Source organism: Lactuca virosa, chromosome 3, assembly GCF_052849685.1.
Source record: "Lactuca virosa cultivar CGN04683 chromosome 3, Lactuca_virosa_CGN04683_v6, whole genome shotgun sequence".
NCBI classification, from domain to species: domain Eukaryota; kingdom Viridiplantae; phylum Streptophyta; class Magnoliopsida; order Asterales; family Asteraceae; genus Lactuca; species Lactuca virosa.
The window spans coordinates 144,357,753-144,380,744 of record NC_136428.1 but is presented as its reverse complement, the minus strand read 5'-3'; the positions used below and the strand labels follow the sequence as shown (position 1 = coordinate 144,380,744).

The window sequence follows — 22,992 nt, the reverse complement described above, 5'->3', positions numbered from 1 at the left end:
ACAAGACAACATCATCAAATTTTTGATGCCACTGTTTCGGTGCTTGTTTTAGACCACACAATGATTTCACCAACTTTCACACCTTATGCTCATTTCCAAGCATAATAACACCCTCAGGTTATTTCATATATACTTCATCCTCTAAATCACCATTGAAGAATGTTGTTTTTACATCCATTTGGTGAATCATCAAATTATGAATTGCTGCTAAGGCAATCAGCAGTCTAATGGTAGATATACGAGCACTTGGAGCATAAGTGTCAAAATAGTCAATGCCAGGTTTTTGTCTAAAACCTTTAATAACCAATCGAGCCTTAAACTTATCAATTAATCCATCAAATTTCATCTTCCTTTTGAATATCCACTTACAACCTAAAGGTTTGCATCTAAGAGGAAGATTAGACAACACCCACGTATTATTCCCCATGATGGAGTCCATCTCATCATTTATTTCTTCTTTCTAGAAAGAAAAATCTTGAGATTTCATTGAGTCATCAAATGTTTTAGGATCCTCTTCAACACTAAAACAATATGTATATTCATTTGCAATTTCATCTTTAGTACTCTCAACTAGGTAAAGCTAAAAATCACTACCAAATGATTTAGCTTTCCTTTGTCTCTTACTTCTTCTAAGCTTAGGTAATTCATTTGAATCAGATACAACTTGATTGGTAGTCCCAATGGAACTGGAAACTAAGTCCTTTAGTCTAGGTATGGATGAAAATTGATTTTCATCAAATATTGCATCTCTAGATTCTATAACAGTGTTAACTGAAACAGAATCATTAGGTTCTATAACATAAAACCTGCAAGCCTTGGAATGGTCATCATATCCAATAAATATACAATCAATACCTATTTCACCCAAAGCTTTCATTTTTGGTTCAGTCAGCCTCACAACAGCCTGACAACCCCAAACTTTAAGATATCCTAAGTTTGGTTTCTTTTTGTACTAAAGTTCATAGGGAGTTATCTTGTTCTTTTTGTTTGGAACTCTATTTAAAAGATAACATGTAGTTAGCATAGCTTCTCCTTAGAAACCATCACTCAAACCTGAGTAAGACAACATAGAATTCACCATTTCCTTTAGAACTTTATTTTTCCTTTCAGAAATCCCATCATGTTGGGGAGTATATGGAGCAGTTATTTCATGTATAATACCAATAGATTGGAAATAAAAAGGATCATAATAATCTCCACCACGATCAATGTGAAGTCTTTTAATTAAATCATTTTTTTGCAATTCAACTTCATTTTTATAAATTTTTAATTTATCAAGGGCTTCATCAGTGGAATGTAATAACTATACATAGCAAAAACGCGAATAATCATCTATAAAAGTAACTATGTATTTCTTATTTCCTAACAATGGAGTTGAAGTCAAATCACATAGATCACTATGAATTAATTCAAGCATAACAGAATTCCTTTTAACATTAGGAAAAGGTTGTCTCTTTATTTTAGTTAACATACAATACATTTTTCTATGTTAACATCAAATGATGGTATTAATCAATTTTTATACATTTCAAGCATTCTTTTATAATGTACATGTCCTAAACGAGCATGCTGTAAAGAAGAATCATCAATACTAGAACAAGCCATGTATATAGAATCTACAACTTTCTTATTATTTACATTCAACCTAAACATATCATTACAATAATATCCAATCCCAACAAATGTACCACACTTAGATAATACATACTTATCAGATTTATAGACTTGTTTATATCTATATCAATTAATTACACCACCAGAAACTTAGTTCTTCCTAATCTTAGGAACATGAATAACATTCTTAAGAAGAAGACTTTTTCCAGAACTAAAACATAAAGAAACACAACCACGACCAATAACAGGTGCTTTATTATGGTCTCCCATGTACATCACCGATTCATCAATAACAACTTCATAATCCTTGAACCAAGAGTGATCTTTACAAACATGACTCGTCTCCCCCGAGTTTATCCACCATGCATTATCATCATCCTGAACATAAAATGATTTAAGAAGTAGTGTTACATGATATATAACAGCAGTAGTAGTAATTTCAGAAATAAAATTCTGACCTTGTGGTTTTGGACCTTGATCATTCTATCCTTCTCTAGAAGGGCTTGCACCATTTTTGTTATTCTTAAAACAACAATCTTGTTTCATGTGACTAGGTTTGTTACGATTCCAACATATAAGTTTTGCTTTCTTGTTTGAAAAGTTGTGATGGTCATTTTTTTCTTACTTTTTCATTTGTTATTTTTCTGATGTTTATCATTTTCCACCATGTTCACTGAAGATCCAGGAACTTCCTTTTCTTTTCACTTGCCACTTTCTTGAGCCCAAAGACCTTCTTCAATTCTCAAGTGACTGCCAAGTTGTACTAGAGACAACTCTTTTTTTTGGTGTTTCAGTATGTGTTTAAAGTCTTTCCACGATGAGGGCAATTTGTCAATAACACTTGAGACAGAAATGGATTCATCCATTTGCATTTTGTGTTGTTCAAATTGTGCCAAAATCCTCATGAGTTCATTGTACTATTCCATGACAGGCCTTGAATCCACCATCTTGTAATTGTTAAAACTACAGACAAGAAATTTCTTGCTTGAGGCATCCTCTGCCCTGTATTTGGATTCAAGGGTATCCCACAGATCTTTTGCAAATTCTTGATTTTGATAAATTTCAAAGAGAGAGTCAAGCATACCATTCAAAATGTGCCCACGTCAGATGTAGTCATCATTTTCCCATTTGCATCTTCTCGTGGTATGTTCAAGTGTTTCATCCTCCATTGCTTCTGGTGTAGGAGTGCTCAAAACGTGAACAACTTTTAGGGTAGTAAGAAGGATATGTATCTTCTTCTGCCAACAACAAAAATCAGTGTCTTGAAACTTATCCAACATTCAAAATTTGGAAGTCATGCCTTTAATAGATTCTGTCATTGTTATTCTTTCACACAAATTATAGATTTCAAATGTTAGAAAATAAAGGGATCAGAATAAAAATAAATATAGACTTGGATAGATTCAAGGATCATGTTTAACAAACACTTTCCGAAATCTATAATTCGTCCGTTTTGCCTGGTGTACACAAATTCAGAAGTAGGATAATCCAAGAATGAACCAATCTGAATTACAAGCCTAATTCAGATTGTGAAACATAGATTACCTGTTAATGTGTTCTTGTGAGAGAGAACAAATCTTAAAATCAAATTTTAAGAGTATATGGTTTGTAACCTGTTTTCTGGAACATGGGGAATGTTCTTATACCACAGGGTAAAGCGGTTATGGCGGTTGCCTCCAGATTTGGCGCCAAAAATGGTAGTTATGAGACATAACTAACGCTTGGATCATCAACATGTCATCAGGAACCACCGCCATGGGCTCTGCCTCTTGGACCCCACTAGGGGCTCAACCCCTAGACCCCGTTAAGGTGTTGCAGCTCCTTCGAACCCTGCACCAAGGGGTGCTGCCCCCGGACCCCCGTATTCCTAAGTTCACATTTATCACTCCGAGTGTGCACCCCACACCTCCAACCTCGGTTAGTAAATGGAGCTCAACCTATCTCATTATTAATCATAATTACACCGAAATATGTTGATAACACTAAATTTACCAACAATTACACGTAAAGTTGTCGTAAAGACACAAACCATTTAGTTTAAATAGATATTATTCGTTTTATGAATTTAAGCGTTAGTGACAGAGTTCAGATATTATATTATTTCGTCGCTAATCTGTTCATAATCATGTAAATTATTGTAAAAATTAGCTGCGGGCAACACTTCATTGCTAAGCCAGTCATAGATGTCTTTAGAAATCGAGTACTATATTTTGCGTGTGTATGCTGCCAATCTGTCACTAATCTGTCACTAACAGCAACAGATTTTTTCTGTCCCAGTATTCACTTGTGATAGTTTAATTGTAATGTTGTAATTTTATGGTGTCATGCACTAGCTAAACACTCACCGGAGGCGGTATAGAATGATAACAAATTTTGAAATTTGCAATTCAAGTAGTTGCATGAACCCTTTTCTTCTATTGTGAAGAAAGTGGTGGAAATGGAATGATAAGATCATATAGCTGACAATTTAACAAATTCTTTGACTGTCAACACAGTTTTATGTGCAGGATACTACACATGTTAGACGGACCATTCCGACTTTAACAATCCTTAAGGAGTGGGATTGAAAAATGCAACACAAAATTACAATTTTGATATGGTTTAATTGAAAAGAAAGTGTTTATTACTTATGTTGATACTTGATACACTTATTAATTAATAGGCAGGGCCGAAATGAAAAAGGTAAATAAAGGGATCGCTAAAAAAAGAAAAAACTGGAAGTTGAACGGTCAAGTTGTGTATAGCTGAGAAGGTCGGACACAACACAGAAGTGTATCAAATGGAAGTCATGTCATTCATTATCATTTTTAGATTTAAATCTAAATTGGAAGTAATTTTTTCAATTTAATGCTGTTCCAATTAATTATCTATCCTATAAGAGGAGAAATATCAAAAAGAAGGTTAATTAATTATACCATTTTTATGATGCCCACATGCCACAAAACTCACCTGTTGTAAACTATTATTAACGTAAACTATTATTAACGAGGACATATATATGGGTATACTCCCTTACCTTCATGTATCGAAACTTACATGAGATAAAATTATTGAAGTCATTAATTCAAAGTCGGGACATTGCAAAAACTTTTTCTTGATCATGGGGTTCATTTTGTTGGTACCGGGTTTGATGCAAATGGACTTCCTTTTGAGATCTCTTATTGTTTATTTGTATGTTTTCCGAGATCTTTAGGGTTTTTGCCAGTTTTCTGAGCTCCACTTTTACGACTTTACCTGTTCCTGTTTTTGGTAGTTCTTTCACAAACTCCACCTTCTTTGGCACCATAAATTTTGACATCTTTTTCCGGCAATATTCCAAGATTTCGGTTTCAGTTGTGCTTTCCATCTCTTTCAAGACAACAAAAGCACAGGGACTTTCTCCCCACTTTGGATGAGGCATTGCCACTACTGCTGCATCGTGTATTGCCGGGTGTTTGAATAGAATGGATTCTAGTTCCACACTACTGATATTTTCTCCGCCGGAGATTATCACGTCTTTTGACCTGTCTTTGATTTCAACGTATCCGTCGGGATGAATAACTCCAACATCTCCGGTTAAAAACCACCCTTTCTGAAAAGCCTTCGCAGTCTCCTTCTCATCTTTCAAATACCCTTTCATGATGCTACTTCCTCGGAGTACGATCTCTCCCATCATCTTCCCATCACGCACAACGCTCTCCATTGTGTCCTTGTTTTTGACATCGACATCAGCGAGGGTGAGTATTCCGACCCCCTGTCGAGCCTTCAATCTCGCCTGATGATCTTTCGGCAGTTGATTCCACTTGGTTTGCCACTCGCATACAAGAGCAGGTCCTGTGGCTTCAGTAAGGCCATACGCATGCATTATATGGAATCCAAGATCCTCCATCTTCTCCAACAGGGCCTCCGGCGGCGGTGCCCCTCCGGTGAGTATGTTTACCGTAGATGTTATTTCACAACGCTCATGGGGCTTGGCATCTAAAAGGATGTTGAAGACAATAGGGGCACAACACATGTGAGTCACCTTGTGCTGAGAGATGCTCCTGTACATTTCTTCAGCAGTCGTGTTGCGTATGCACACATTTGTGCCTCCTCTTGCTGCAACACCCCATGTGAACGTCCAGCCGTTGCAATGGAACATTGGTAGTGACCATAAGTACACCGCCTCCGTACCCATTTCCCAACCTTGAATCAAGCTCATGGTGCTCAGAAAAGCACCACGGTGGCTATACACCACTCCCTTGGGCTCAGAGGTGGTTCCGGATGTGTAATTCAGTGAAATCGCATCCCACTCGTCCTCAAGTTCTTCACCATGATATAGTGGATTGCCATGCTGGATGAGTAGCTCATACTCCAGCTTGCCAAGACGAACACCAGTCGGCTTATCAACGTCATCAATCACGATGACCAAAGGCATGGCTACGTTTTTAGCATCCAGCAATTGTAGCGCCTCAGATGCTAAAGGAACATATTGATAGTCGACGAAAAACACCTTGGCTTCAGAATGACAGAGAATAGTGGCGATGTTTTTAGCATCAAGTCTTGTGTTGATTGCATTAAGCACAGCTCCTGCCATTGGAACTGCGAAATGCATCTCATATAACGCAGGTACGTTTGGCGCTAGCACAGATACCTATAGAATTAACAAAATCGAATATTAGAAGAAAGAAACTTTTTTCATAAACAATAGTGTCTGCTACCAAAGCATGCATATTATAGACATAAAAAGCAAGAAACTTACAACATCGTTCTTGACAACGTTAAGGGAACGGAGGGAATAGGCGAGACGACAGCATCTCTCATAAGTTTGGCGCCAGGTAAAGCTGACTCCTCCATATATGACAGAGGCTCGGTTGGCATAAACCTTTGATGCTCTGTTGAAGAAAGTGAGAGGAGTGAGAGGGACATAGTTTGCTGCACACTTCGGAAGTCTCTCCATTAATGCCTCAATAGAATTAACTACGGTAGATTGCTGGCTGAAACTAAGTATTCGCTAATACAAGGTTTTGGAGGTAGAAAGCGATTGCTAGTTTGATGGAGAGATGTATGTATTATGGTGTGAAGGATAGGAAGGGAGAAGAGACTGTATATATAGAGGTAGGAAGCACGTTATTTAGCATGGTGGGGTAGGGTATAATGAGGAGGGGCCATGAATGTTTCAGGAAAATAGCTTGGAATATGCAATGATATTACAGAGGGCGTTACACATATGTGTTTGAACACAGCCTTTTGACTTTGAACGCTTTAAACCTTTACCAGATTATTTTATGCGTCAATCTTCTTTCTATTTAGAAATATATTTCTATTTAGAAATATAAACTTTCTGTTCTATTGAAAAACTGAATAGGATAGTTGCGGATTTATAACAAAAACCGTATCTTCATCAATTTTCATATGCTTGTTTTGTCGATTATAATCCTAGATTATATATATATATATATATATATATATATATATATATATATATATATATATATATATATATATATATATATAAAAGTTCAATAAAGAATCATAATTATTGGTTCTTCAAGGAATCAAATCTTTTTTTCAATTTCTATAGCTTTTTTTTTATCGAAAAAAAAATCTAAAAATATCTAAATTCATATATTAACATTGTGAATGTGAAAAATATTTTTCGAATTCACCGTGTGAATCCGGATTCACGTTGTGAATTCTCAAAGATTCACATTGTGAATTTGACGTAAAAAAAAAATTTGAATTTTATATCATTGGAAAAAGGATAAAAAGTTATGAATTTCTGTATTTTTAGTTTTTTTTTTTTATAAAAAATAAGTTTTAAAAGTTGAAAAAAAGATTAGTTACTTGGTTCCTTGGTTAATTATGGTTCTCTATTGAACCTTACCATATATATATATATATATATATATATATATATATATATATATATATATAGAGAGAGAGAGAGAGAGAGAGAGAGAGAGTTAAAATCAAATAAAAATGAAAAATTTTATAGGAACGTAATAAGTTTTTTCTACATATTTTTTTAACGAACAAACAAAATGAATCATTACATGATTCATTTGTAAGATAATTCACAATAAAAAATTCTCAAAAAAACATTTTCATGATTCATTTTTAAGTAAATAAAGAAAAAATTCAATTTTATTACAATTTTAGTGATTAACAACAAAATCATTGTAAAAATGAATCATTGAGATGTTTTTTTGAGAATTTTTTTTATGAATCATGTTATTTTTTATTTTATCAAGTGATTCATTTATTTGGATTGAGTAAGACTCAAAAATAAGTAATGACTGCGATAACAAATCATTGCCGCATAATTGAAAATATAAAAGGTGGAGATTTGATTTTATTTATCGTCAAATTTTGCGAGATGATATGACGTTTTTTTTAATTATGTGTGAGATTTTAATATTTTATGGTAAGGTTAACTGTTTGGAGAATAAATAGGTAAAAAGAAATGAAAAAAAAAATCCTTCACCAAAACACGTGTCCAGTTTTAAAAAAAATAAAAATAATAAAAAATTAAATAAAGAAATAAACAAAAACACTAATATCTTCAAGTATGTAGTAAAAATATTAAAAAAAATAAAAAAAAACGAACAAAAAAATTTTTTTAATGACAAAAAAAACGTTAAAACCGAGAATATATCTACTTTATTTTTTTAATTAAAACTTTTAAAAATAAATAAAAACAAACTAAAATAAACAAAAACAAATAATAAAACTCACTTAAATGACATTTCATGGATGTTCGTCGCACATAATTAAGTCGTCGAGTTCGTATGAGTTACTACGGACGTGGCTTGCATGCGCATGCACCACGACCAAGTATTTGATTTGACGTTTTTGTCTTTGACGAAATGGGTGGTTTAGAATTGTCCTCGCAGTACTCACTATTTTTTGACTTCTTACCGGAATCGGACTCTCTCTCTCTCTCTCTGTATATATATATATATATATATATATATATATATATATATATATATATATATATATATATATATATATATATAGAGAGAGAGAGAGAGAGAGAGAGAGAAAGAGATCGATTTAGAGAGAGAAAAAAAATGAATATGTGGCTGTCATGTATATAATATTAGGTATAGAACCATCAAATTTGACTTCATTTTGATTAAAAATCACATTTTTTTTCATTATTAGCTTCTTCCTATTGCTTTTGCTCATATAAATTATTGATTTCATAATTTATCCCCAACATCTATCTATTTCGAATGTGTTGTTTATATTAGACCTCCAGTAGGCTTCATAACTTTCTTTGACACCTACCATATGTATACTTGGATGATTCTATTTTGATGTGTTATGGGAAGAAGTTTATTGGGTTTTTAATGAACAATTTCAATCTTTTACTACATTTTTCTATATTAAATTTGAATATGAAGACTTATCGGTAGTTGATAATGTATTCTTATACATGGTTTGTGGTGCAAAATTAAATATTTAAAACTTCATAAAAATATGTACAAAGCCTATCATCTAGTCTAATAGAGGATATAAGAAAGATGGTAGAGAGATTTGATTGCATTTTGTTAAATCTACGTAGTTTTTGATGGTTCTATATCTAATATTAGGTACATAACAACCACATATTCCCTAAGCCGATATATATATATATATATATATATATATATATATATATATATATATATATATATATATATATATATATGAAGTTGAGTGTTACATTGTATAAAATTTAGGCTATATTTGATAGAATAATTTAAAAACCACATTGTAATGGATAAATGGTTGATAAAAATAATGTAAAAACTAACAACCAAATTAGCTGATCAATTTAAATTGACAAAAAACAACTAGTGAAAAAAAATGTTTTGATATAATACAATAAGAAAAAAAATAGAAGGATATTTAATTTCTTAATATATTTTACTAACTTAAAATATATACTAAAAGCATCTCCGACAACGTTTTATTTTTAAACTTTAATTTTAGAATTTAAAATAAAATCCAGACTTGAATTACACTAAATTCTATTTAGTAAAAATGGATTGTGTTTTAAGACCCTCTAACAACAATCTAAATTTAGAGTGTAACTAATTGTACTCTAAAAAAGTGTAAAAAAAAAAAGTTGGTTGAAGCTTTTCTCTTTTACATTCTCCGATTATTTATGTTTTAAATGAAATTTCAACATTTTATTTTTATTAAAACTTTTAGACAAATTTTAACAGTTTGTAAATATACTTCTATGGTTTGTGATGAAAATAATTTATTTTTGTAACAGAAATAGAAATATAATATATTTTTTAGAATAGCAAACACAGCACACTACCTACATTTCTCTTAAACTACATTTTTTTTTTCGAAGACTTTAATTTTAAACATTTGGCTGGGCGACATTTTTCCATAAACACGGTGCCGTTGGATTACAATCCCTAAATTTAATAGAAATATAATAATTTAAACAGGAAGTAAATTTGGTTAGGGAAATTTTATTCATCTCCGCCCCTAGGGTGGAAATGAGTCATAAGATATCAATACCGTTGAGATACATATTTATAATATTGTTATATTGCACATAATTATCCCATTGAATTTAGTTACAAGAAATAAAAAGTAATTTCCAAATGATTTTTTCAGATATTATCTCATTGCATGTAACAGTGATTCACATTAAACGAAAAATAATTCCAAATGATTTTTACAACTTGTTCTTTTTATATATTATCACATTAATGATTTTTACACATTTCAAAATATATATATATATATATATATATATATATATATATATATATATATATATATATATATATATATATATATATATATATATATATATATATATCATCTTTTACAACTTGCAAATATGATAGAAAAATCATTCATCTCATTTACAAGTTTTACACATTTCAAAAATTTAAATCATCATCTTTTTTGTAACTTTTAGTTTATAAAAAATATATCATCCCTTATAAATACCAAATACTACTAATCTACAAAGATTATTATTATCAATTATAAATTCCAATTGCTACTCGATCTTTCACTATCACTATTTTCCATATCTTTCAAATCTCAAGTATTATAATATATTTGTTCTACACCAATGGCGAGTTTTCATTCAAATGAAGCAAATGAAGTTGTAAACAACACATCGACATTCTCCAACAACATGGTATGATGTTTAATGTTATTACTATATATTTCAATTTGTTATATAATCATATAATAGTACGATAATATTAACAATAAAGTCAATTCAAATGCTTGAATCTTGCCAAGATTTAATAGATTGGGCTCAAAAGATGGGGCGTTCTCTTGGCTATATTATAATCATCAATCAAAGAAAGGTAAGAGCTAGTAGGCTCTTAACAAAAGTTTTACTTATGTGTGATCGTGGTAGTGTATATAAAAGTACTAAAATTTCAAGTAGACACACAAAGACAAAAAATAAATAAATAAATAAAATAAAATAAATAATTGTTCCTTCCAACTAAAGGGTAAATATTTGAAGTTGTATAACTTTTGGACGTTAAGTATGGTATGTGAAAAACATAACCATGAATCTACAGAACATTTAGAAGGTCATGTATATGTAGTGCGACTGTCTCACAATGAAACTCGTTTAGTGGTAGATTTGACAAGAAAAAATGTGAAGCAACACTATATCTTATCGACACTGAAGGAGAAAAATCGAGAAAACATTTCTTCGCTAAAAACCATATACAATGCACGAGATAATTAAGATAAAAATTAAGGAGAAAGCAGGTAAGTTTGAAATGCAAATTCTTTTGTCGTATTTTCAAAAAGGAGGTTACACTTATTTTTATCGCGAAAATGATATATCAAATGAGTTGGGAAGATTTATTTTTCATGCGTCCAACATCATTACACTTATAACATGTTTTTCCTTAGGCGATGTGGATAGATGTCACATATAAGACAAACAAGTATAATATGTCTCTTCTTGAGATTGTTGGAGTAAGTTCAGCTAATTTGACATTTTGCATAACATTTGTATCCAGAAACTAAACATTTACTTTGTAGATGACATATATCTGAATGTATTAAGACAAGGTGTATGTAATAATTGGTAAAAATTGGCCAATTTTCAGCGGTCAAACCACCGCGAACCGCTATGTATTATTGACTAATTGTGTAATTTTATGTTTAATATGTATATTAAATATCTTTTGTTTATAATTTCTATTAGAACATCCCAAAATGCTTAAACCGTTTATCGTTGAAGATTGAATCAAAAATCAACAAAAATTAAATCTATTTATAACGTTAAAAATAAAAAAATTTGCATTAAGTATATTTGAGAGTTATGGATAAGATATTTGAATAGTTTATGTTTTCCTGACTTCTTGGATATAAAGAACGTCAAAAACGGATGTCGTATGAGAAACTTATGCATCTTTAAAGTTACCAAAATCAGTATTTATCTGATTTTCCAAAAACAAACCGTGCACTACTTCATTTGGAATAGCTATGAAACTCAAAAATCACTTTTGGAACAACTATGGTGTAACGCCCCAATCCTACTTTTCTGAAAGAACAGAGAACTTGTTCGTATACGATGATATGTACATAAAGGATTGAGTTGCACATAGATGAATCGAGACAAGGTTTTTGCCAATGCTTTTGGTTGAATGACATAAATGTGAAATTTACCGTCATCAGGATGCGTGAAATTCGTAACATGGTAACGAGATTGACATTGTTGCAAATGTCTTGAGCCTAAAAGAATGTACCAAACCTCGTTGGATATGAATGTTAACTATGAATATCCATTCACAACCTACTGCTCAAATTCGAGAAGTTTTACTCGAGACTTTGAGAGAGGAAAAGCTTCGCTAGTGAAGCTCTATGAAGATTGAACAATCACGTCAAGATTAGGGATGGCGGGACGTGATCCTCTATGAACCAAATCTGTACGCCTAAGTACGTTGAACACGTGAGCATAGTTTTGAATAAAGCTCACAGGTTAAAGTGTCCCATTCATCCATAATATGACCTAATATGCTTAGATTTGAAGGAATTGAAATTGTGATCATGCTCTAATGCAAAGATTTCCACTTGAGTGGGCAAGTATCAAGTCTACACCGAAGACATAATGTCAGGAATACTCAGGGTTAGTGTAACAATGAGAAATACCCAAGTAAGAGTGGGAGCCAACGTCAATGGAACTCATACCAAAGCTATCCAAAGAAACATAATGGTTTTGGTTTTATTCAGGAAGTAGTCCACATATTGACTAAGTTTGCCCACTTTCCACTAATCTAAGAACCATGTGAAATGGAAAAGTTGACCAGAACATGACAAAGAAATCATCATACTGCACGAGATGCCGATCTCTATCATCGCTCACTAAGATAGTAAATTCATCAAGCAATTATGACAATAAGTGAAATCTTTGAGTTCTCCTGCAATGATAATTGAGTTCTCCTGCAATGATAATTATCACACCAACATCAAGGCCACACCATTTTAGGCTTTATACGGATGCAAGCGCCAATAATCGATATGTTGAGAAATGATTAAAGATATGAAACTGAACAAAGAGCCTGCGGGTGATACACTGCATTTGGATCCATGAATCACTTTCGATATTGCAGAAAAAATTGTGTGAACCGGAGAAAGATTTTCGGCTGTACACGAACAACAAAAGAGTTATGTGGACAAAAGAAGTAAGTCTTTCGGCTTCCACGATAGAGATTTTGTATCTTAAACGCTTTCCTTTTAAGGAACGATATCCCTAGAAAACGAGGCAGGTTGCATATGTCACTCAAAGAACCTTCGAAATTCTTAACCTAATTTGGTCTTGTTAATTATATCAAATTATCTTGAGAACTAAACTACATCCATGACACTTATTCATACGCCAAATCTCATGGAGTGTCGGTCCGATGACACACTTGTCACTTCTATTTCTATGAAGTGAGCTAGGAAACCATGCAAATATATCATAATTGGGAAAGTACATGCGATAAAACTGTATGTAAGATTTGATAACCTTAAAATATTTGATTCGATCTTATTCCATATTCTCTATTTAGTTCTGACTTGTGATCAAGTCATCTATTGGACCAGTTATCTAATCTAGAGCTACGCGAATTAAATCGACATTAAAAAGATCATGTATGGATCAAGCAAACGAAAATTTCACCAATTGTTTAATCATATTTTATCTATACATTGAATTTCGGGACGAAATTCCTTTCAAAGGGGGGATAATGTAACAATTGGTAAAAATTGGCTAATGTTCGGCGGTCAAACCACCACGAACCGCTATGTATTATTGAACAATTGTGAGTAATTTTATGTTTAATATATGCATTAAATATATTATGTTTACAATTTCTATTAGAACATCCCAAACCGCTTAAACCGTTTATCGTTGAAGATTGAATAAAAAATCAACAAAAATTAAATCTATTTATAACGTTAAAAATATTTTTTTTTGCATTAAGTATATTTGACAGTTATGGATAAGATATTTGAATAGATTGTGTTTTCCTGACTTCATGTATATAAAGAACGTCCAAAACGGATGTCATATGAGAAAGTTACGCCTCTTTAAGTTACGCAAATCAGTATTTATCTGATTTTCCTGAAACAAACCGTGCACTACTTCGTTTGGAATAGCTACGAAACTCGAAAAATCACTTTTGAGCACGTTTTTAAACTCAGACTGTGGTCTATTATTTTATTATATTTTTATAATATTTTTAACCCCGACCAAAATCACGTTTTTAATCGCGAAACTTTAAACGTTAATTCCCGGAGTTTTGTATATCGGAATTGAATTCCGTCTGTATTTCTGGAATCATCACGGCCAAAATAATAAGCAGACATTTTCAGAAAAACTTCACAAAACGAATTGATGGCACGAGAATCGAGAATTAGAGATTGCATAACAAAATAAATAAATAAATAAATAAAATACATATCATTTGGTTTTACATCAAATATCTCTCACAAATCTAATTTGTGTACAACAAATCAATTTAAAATCCAATAAAATCTTGGAAAATCAGATTTTATATACTTTTACACTCAATACGTTTCCCCTTACTCCTCCCTCATTTTCTTTCCTGATGATCGATCACCAAAAATACCCCCCCCCCTCTCGTTTGTAGAACCATAGAAGAAGAAGAAAAGGGCCGGTGAATCTTCGTCGGTGTTGGCAGTTCCAACCCCTCAACCCTCCTCCACCTCCTTCCTGTTGATCGGAGCTGATTGTTGCAACCCCAACACCACCAGTCGCCGCCACAGGTCCACCACCTTGCATCGTCACCACCCTACCACAATTCCGCCTCCCTCTCTGTCTTACAACAAAAAACCATTGTTGTGGCTTTACTCTTTCCATCCCTCTTCATCCTTCTCCACGTGAATCTCAACAGTAAAACACCTATTTGACCGTTTTTTAATACTAGCTTCCTTTCTCCCTAGATTCCTGCCAAAAATGAAAAGAACAAGAAACAACGAGACTGCCGAAGCAGCCCCCTGCTCATCCGTTTCACTGCTACTATAATGGTACAGTTACAAAAAAAGAAAGGGAAAGAAATCGACTATGAGGCTGTCGGAGCATCCCCTATCCACTCACCTCCATCGCCGTTGCTATTGTGTGTTCCAACCACCACAGACCCACCTCTTTTCCCCTATCTCATTCTCGCAACAAGAGGAGGAACGGTGACAGTAGGAGGATGCCACCGCTAGCAAACTACCGCCATCACCGAGCTACTTCTACCCATGTCCTTCTTCGGTTTAGTTGACCACGGCAGCACGCCACTCGGGTGCGATGGGTCTACAATCGCTGGTCAAGAAAGAGAGATCCTCGTTGCTTTCGTCTCTTCTCCTCCTTCAGTTTGGTCAAGCACTAGAGTCGCCTCCCTCTTCGTGATCGGCCAGGACGTCTGGAGTAGCAGCCGTGGGCATGCGAGCTTCCTTCTTGCCATCTGATTTCGTTGCTCCGTTCGTAACCTCATATCCCCTCTTCCATCAATACCGATCAAACGAGAAAATGGGGGTTTATGAGCCCTAATTTTGTTAAGTTTGGACCAATTAGACACAATCAGTCCCTCCATGAGATTCCTTTTCATAAAAGCCCTACTTTCATTCAACTTTGATGAAATAACCAAATTACCCCCTTATTTAAACATTTATTCGAAACCAGTCCCAGTCCACAAATATTGGATCCATTTATTCAAAAAGACCCCTCTTTTGATTATTTTAACAAAATAAATCCCAATCCTCAAACTTAAAATAAAAATAACCATTTCAGCCCCTCCTTTGAATTATTTTAACCAAAGCAGTCATATTTTGGTTTATTAAATTACCAAACAACCCCCAATAGTTTATATTTGTTACGAAACGGTTCCGAGAATACTTCAAAGTTCAAGAATTGTGGATTTGCGGTTTACACAACAAGTTTCACAAGAGAATCTGAATTCGAACAACTTGAACTCACGCTTCGAGGGTGAGTTTCTACGACCCCGCTTGTACTGCTTTAATACCACAAGACTTCAATCAATAATTAATCCAAAACATCAAAGAATTATAGGTGTTCGATAAACTTATAATGGAGAGTTTAGAACTAGGATGCCTAGAGAGATTGTTAGGATCCCCACGGGGCGTTCTATATGAGCTACGTTTGTTTCTAAAAGCTGTATGAGTTAGGATCATTTCCTAAGCTGGACGGGCTACGTTTGAACCACACTAAGACCGTACATCTTAGCAGAAAGTCCTCTATGTCATAACCGTTAATTCGTATGGAACGAGGAACGTCGAGTATAAGTTCAGGATCACATACTTATACAGGTTGACATCCCGCCACCGGTTGCTAGCAACAAGCATCGACTGACGAGTCGAGTTTGGGCGTTGGCGTTTCCTTCACTAATTTTTTACCACGTCATCAAATACGTGGTATCGGCTTTCAACACAATCTTCCAGTGTTGGTGCAGAGGCATTCGTCATACTTCGATTATGACCTCATTATAGACCCCAAATGTACTGCTGCTACCGTATAGGATTTAAATAGGATATATACGGAGATTTTTGTCCACTTATACTAGTTGAAAGACACTATATGTAGTGGGATAGCTTGTGACTCAAAACGATAAGTGTCAATACCAGAAATTAAGTCATATAATACTTAATTAATATCATGACACGACTGAACTAGGTTTATTAACTTACAATTAATAAGTTATTTACATAAGTCCTTTGTTTTTACACGAAAACACAATATTTATGTGGGAAGAGTTTGCCCCACTGGTAAGTTTCGTTTTCCAAATTTGGTAAGATAATACTTAGTTATACCACGACACGGATTTTCAAAGTTTATAAATTTGAAACTTATGAGTTTTACATATAAACTATATAAACGCTTGTACAAAATTTCTATAGTAAAGTGACCGTTTTATGTTTTCTCAAGATGCAATATGACTTTATTTTATATAAATTGGCATTCAAAATTCTTAAATAAAAAGCATTTTGGGCATGAGAACCGTATGAATTTTGATATAAGTTTGACTTACTTGTATGTATTTTATCAAATTTTGTACTTTTAAATTTGAACGCATGATGTTTCCAAATGAGAACAAATAGATTTTTATAACTCGATTACCTTATACCTTTGATAGAAAGGTACACATTTACAAAAACTGGTCAACCAGAGAACTTTTACAAAACACTTTTAGTTATAAAAATACTTCGTTTCAAAACCTATAGAACTTACCAACAATTTTGTTGACGTATTTTAAATGCATGTATTCTCAGGTTATTTAACAGGTCGGAAGTGTTCGCTTAGAAGACTCTGAGTTAATTATACTACACCTTTGTAAACGTCGGTTGTTAGGCGTGTGTCATAATTTAACGATAGTTATTTTCAACGTAATTTCTATTCCGGTAATAATAGAAGACTATATATATATTGTTCAATGTATGTTTAATAATTGTGATTACTGATTTATGTCGCGCACCTTGGCATTTCCGCTGGGGGGAGAGGGTGTGAAAGTGTAGAAATTCAATAAGGCCACAAGACACTTGGTGTTCCTTCACTAGATGTTGGGCAACATTAGTCGGATCTCAAACAGAAAAAGCATATGACTTTAATTTTGCACACCTCCAAACATTATTGCTTGAATATCAATGTATTAGTATTATTCATCTACTTAATATATAAAACAATCATTATGATTTTAGTTGATGCAAATTTGTAATACTTTTCAGGCATTATGGATTATCTGAACAACACATGCTTGAAATATAAGCATATGCTTATGTGTGCTTGGACCGACAAATTTCATAATTTTGGAAATCACACAACTAATAGAGTTGAAAGTCAACATTGAAAGTTAAAGAAGTACTTGGATACAACATAGTCAGATTTATAGACGTTGGCAAATTTTGTTCATAATGTTGTTGAGTTACAGCTTACGACTATAAAAAGCAAGTTTTCAACAAATCAAAAAAGAAACGAAACATAGATTCTACATATCACACTTTAAAATTTTATGGAAGTATGTTTTTGTACATGCTTTGGACATTCTTTATAATGAACTCCAGTGGAGCAATATTAATAGCTATTGTGGTTGTCAACTGCGTACGAGTTATGGGTTACCTTGTGTGCATGAACAAATAAATTATCTGAATGCTGGTATACCTTTTCCACTTGACTCAATTCATAGGTTTTGGAGAAAACTTGATTTGTCATCGCATGTAGCTGTGCAAGTTGATTATAATCTTAGTTGGGAAGATGAAGAGCAAATGTTTATTCAAAATTTCAAGGATACATTTATTTCATTGACAACTTCACTTCGTGAGCCTACTGTTCAAATAAATAATCGTGGTCGGCTAATCCCGAAGCATAAAACTTTCAAAATTAAAGAACCCCATAGAAAGAATGTTTCAAACACTTCTAGAATTGGAGTTAATAACATTGAAATCCAGAGCCAATAATGAATAACCCATACTCAGGGACAAAGAAACTATTCGAAATCATACATTAATCAATTTACATATATATTGCATCTTTACATAAAGTCATGTACACGATGTACTAGGTGATGGACATTGTGGATTTCGAGCTATAGCTTCTTGTTTTGGTCTTCATGAAAATGTTTGGTCCAAAATTCGGGCTGATTTACTAGAGGAATTAGACACATACCAGGAAGAACATAACGATATGTTTGGGAGTCAATTTCGATTTGACCTCTTCTACTCCATAAATTTCTTTTGTTCGGATATCGATGCACCTTATGCTAATTGGTTGCTTTTGCCTGAAACTCGTATCCTCATTGCTTCAAATTATAATGTGATATTACATTCTATATGCTTCCCACTTCGATCCACTCCACCACGAATGCATGAACAAGTTGCAATTGCAATTGGGCACGTAAATAACAACCATTATGTCAGAGAGATATTAAGAGAAGAATATATGATGCCTCCTAACTTTTGACAATGGAATCATTGTAGAAGACCGTGTGCTGCGACATGCTTTACCCTATACATAGATCGCATAAATCTCTGTGCACTTCTAGTCGTAATTTTTATAATTCCAAAGATGTAATATATGTTTGATATATGTTTTGCACGATATTTAAATTTGAATAAATTGTGGTTCAATACTTATTGCACTGAATAATATTAGTAAAATAATATCTAAATATACTAAATAATATAAATATAATATAAACATTTATAATGAAAAATCATAATAATATTAATATGTATTAAATAATATTTTAAAATAAAAGAGAAGTATTAATAAAAAATCGATTAAAGCCACGTTTCAATCGGTTACGATCTGATCTTCTCATTTTCTATTATTTACTTATTTTCCAATGTCAATGTATTTTTTAAATATATTTGAATATAAGTTGAAAAGACAATCGGTGATTTATAGTCTATTCATATACCTAAGGGGTATTGCCCCAATTAGTTAATTTTTATTTTCAATCTATAAACATTGATGTTTTTGGAAACGACAAACAAATTAAGTTGAAGCCTGCTAGCAATATTTCAATAAGCACTTCGGGTTCGAGCACCTTTACAGGGCAAACACAGCCTTATTGGGATTTTTAGGAAAAAATTCTTCACATGTGACACCACAGGAGGTAGTTTAGAAGAATTGAACTCCCAACCTCACGTCTCATATGGGTATCAAATCTGATGCATCAACCCTAAGTAGGCTAGACATCATTTGCTAAACATAAATACTAAATGACGAAACATATATTAATTTGGTTTTTTTTGTGATTCGGCGATTTACATGATATGGTTGCTGTGTACATTGGTCACAGGCTACAAAACTTTTTAACCATTAATTTAAACTGGTATAAAATATCTTTCTGATAAAGTATTATATATAATATATGCATTACAGAATATGGTATTTTTGGTTACGGTTATAAAAATTATTTAGTTTTTTTTTATATTTATACTTATTTGAAATTTTAATAAAAGTATTTATTAAGTTAATTACCGATTATAGGGAAATGATTTACACCCGCTTCCCGAGTTCAATTTAAGGAGAGAAAAGAAAGAAAATGGGTGCAAGTAAAAGAAATTTGTGTTCCCGAGTTTCATTAAAGGAAGGAAGTGGAAGGAAATGAAATGATCACTTTCCCTCCTAACTTTCCTTCCGATTTGGAAGGATTTTGTGAGAAGAGCAAAATGTTTAACTTTCCTTCCACTTCTATCTAACTCGGGAACACAAAAGACAAAATTCTTTTTCTTTGTTTCTCTTCTTTCCCTCTTAACACATTTACGTTAATTACATTGTATACGATGTTTTTGTTAATCATACATACTTATAAAGCAAGAATTTTTTCTTGAATTTTATGCATTTGAAACCCTCTTTTTTAACTTCCTCAAACGACATTCATTTGAAACCTCATTTTTAACTAATGCAACTCAAAAATTTTCTTAATTATGATTTAACACTCAAAAGTTTTATAACTTATATTATGTTTAATTAGCATTTAGTGAAAAGTTTACTATAAAAATGTCAATCTTTTGGGAAGACATTCATACAAATCACATACAATTTTCAGAAAGAAAAGAAACTTAAAGGTTTTTATGTTGTGTTGAGGTCTTATGACCACTTTTAGAGATATACTATTATATTAGAGCTTTTAATTTGTAAATTTGTTATACTAATTTATTTTTATATTTTCTTCGTTTTTGGATTATTGTAATACAGTCGTTGTATATTGTGGTTTAATCGTTAATATATTGATCATATGTTATATAGGGTGATGTCGAAAATATTTAATTAAATATTTTAAATATGTTTTTTTTGTAATTGTACCGTTTCAAAAAGATAATTAATTAAAACTCATATATATTTTATACTTTTCATCTCTCTCTTTCTCTCTCTCTCTCTCTCTCTCTATATATATATATATATATATATATATATATATATATATATATATATATATATATATATATATATATATATATATATATATATATATATATATATTATTGTAACACAGTCGTTGTATATTGTGGTTTAATCGTTAATATATTGATCATATGTTATATAAGGTGATGTCGAAAATATTTAATTAAATATTTTAAATATGTTTTTTTTTGTTTTGTAATTGTACCGTTTCAAAAAGATAATTAAATAAAACTCATACATATGTTATACTTTTCATCTCTCTCCCTTTCTCTCTCTCTCTCTATATATATATATATATATATATATATATATATATATATATATGTATATATATATATATATATATATATATATATATATATATATATATATATATATATATATATATTATAATAGAGGTCAAAACATTTCAACCAAAATTCATTTAAATCTAATATTTCAAATGTTTTTTTAATAATGATTGTAAAAATTTCAACATGTGTTACTTAATTGATTGATTAATAAAAATATTAATGTTTTGAAACTTCTAACTCTTAAACTTATATTATTTAATTTGTTAGTTAACTAAAATGTTTTTCCTACATAAAGATAACATTTTTATGTTTGGTTACTCATATTTGTTTATGTAATTAGAAAACAATACCCTTTTTAATTATTTATATTAATCATTAGTAATATCTATTTTATATTCCTATTCACCTTAATTTTTTAGGTACAAACTAAGGAAGAGGATTCTCGGCGCACCAGCATAAAGTCAAACGTACGCCTTGCAAAATATGTAATTAAAGATAAATATCATATTTACTAATCGACTTATTTTAAAACACTTGATGAAATTTATGTATAATGATATATTTTGTATGACTTCATTCTTAATTTCAATGTTTAATATTTGAAAGTTCATATATGAAACCTTGAATGTTTTGGTGTAATATAAATAGTGTAATATAAAGTTTATTAGTTCAATATTGTTTATTAATAGCTCATTCAAAACAACTTATTTCTTATTTTATCCAAAAAATATTATCAGACATAAGAAACGTAGATTATATTAATGTTATACAAAAACTTATAATATATATTGGATATTATAAAAGTAAAAACAAAGTTTATAATGTATGGACTATATTAGATAGTATCAAAATATAAGTTGATGGATTTTTATGTTATTTGATAATTCGGTTAATGCCCAAAACATGACTAAAAACGTAAATTTCAACATTTTTTTTTATTTTTTCCCATAATTATTTTAACCACTTAAATGCATTCTTGCGCAACGCACGAGGTTACGCCTAGCTATACTATAAAAGAAATATTTTTCCTATCACCACATCAATTTGAAACTCCCAACTCTTCATATTTCCATATAATTTACTTAATTTATTAACTTAAATATGTTGTTAGTATTAAACATTATCATACATGAAATACTTCTTGAATTATGAATATGATATACTAAATTTGTTGACTTCGATATAGTGTTAAATACATAACCTAAACTAATATATTAAATAAACTTACAAATATAGTGTAAAAATTAAAACCTAAACTAAAATATCAAATAAAGTTTTAAAAATTCAACATATATTTTTTACAATAACTAAAACTCGAATTAACTAAAATATGTCCAAAAACTATTTTTTACGATAACTAAAACTCAATTAAGTTGTTTTAAAATTAATTTATAATAATAATTAAAAATAACATAAAGTTATAAATTAAATTATGCTACATTACAAACAATGGATGATAATCTATATCTATATATATATCTATATCTATATCTATATCTATATCTATCTATCTATATCTATACCTATCTATCTATCTATATCTATCTATATATCTTATAAAGCTAACATTTTTCCTTGAATCTCATGCATTTGAAACTCCCTAGACTATTCAACTTATATAATTTAATTTCTGATTAATTGAAATGTTGTGATTTGTAGCTTCCAAAACTCTTCAAATCATGTTATTTAATTGATAGGTTAAACGAAATATTT

General features: G+C 31.5%; 1 protein-coding gene across 1 annotated transcript; it reads right to left on the bottom strand.

Moving 5' to 3' along the window:
• Positions 1 to 4,548: 4,548 nt before the first annotated feature.
• Positions 4,549 to 6,639, bottom strand: LOC145166665 (trans-cinnamate:CoA ligase, peroxisomal-like). The gene is made up of 2 exons (XM_079085687.1): positions 6,335 to 6,639; positions 4,549 to 6,226 (listed from the first exon to the last, which is right to left on the bottom strand). The coding sequence occupies exons 1-2, from the start codon at positions 6,530 to 6,532 to the stop codon at positions 4,679 to 4,681; spliced, it is 1,746 nt and encodes a 581-aa protein (XP_078941813.1). The 5' UTR covers positions 6,533 to 6,639; the 3' UTR covers positions 4,549 to 4,678.
• Between the last annotated feature and the right edge of the window lie 16,353 nt (positions 6,640 to 22,992).

What these genes read in the sequence shown, in the direction of transcription:
- LOC145166665 (XM_079085687.1), bottom strand. Translation starts at nt 6,532, where the DNA reads ATGGAGAGACTTCCGAAGTGTGCAGCAAACTATGTCCCTCTCACTCCT. An exon ending in ACGTTGTCAAGAACGATGTT is followed by an intron (nt 6,227 to 6,334) that starts GTAAGTTTCTTG and finishes TTAATTCTATAG; the next exon opens with GTATCTGTGCTAGCGCCAAA.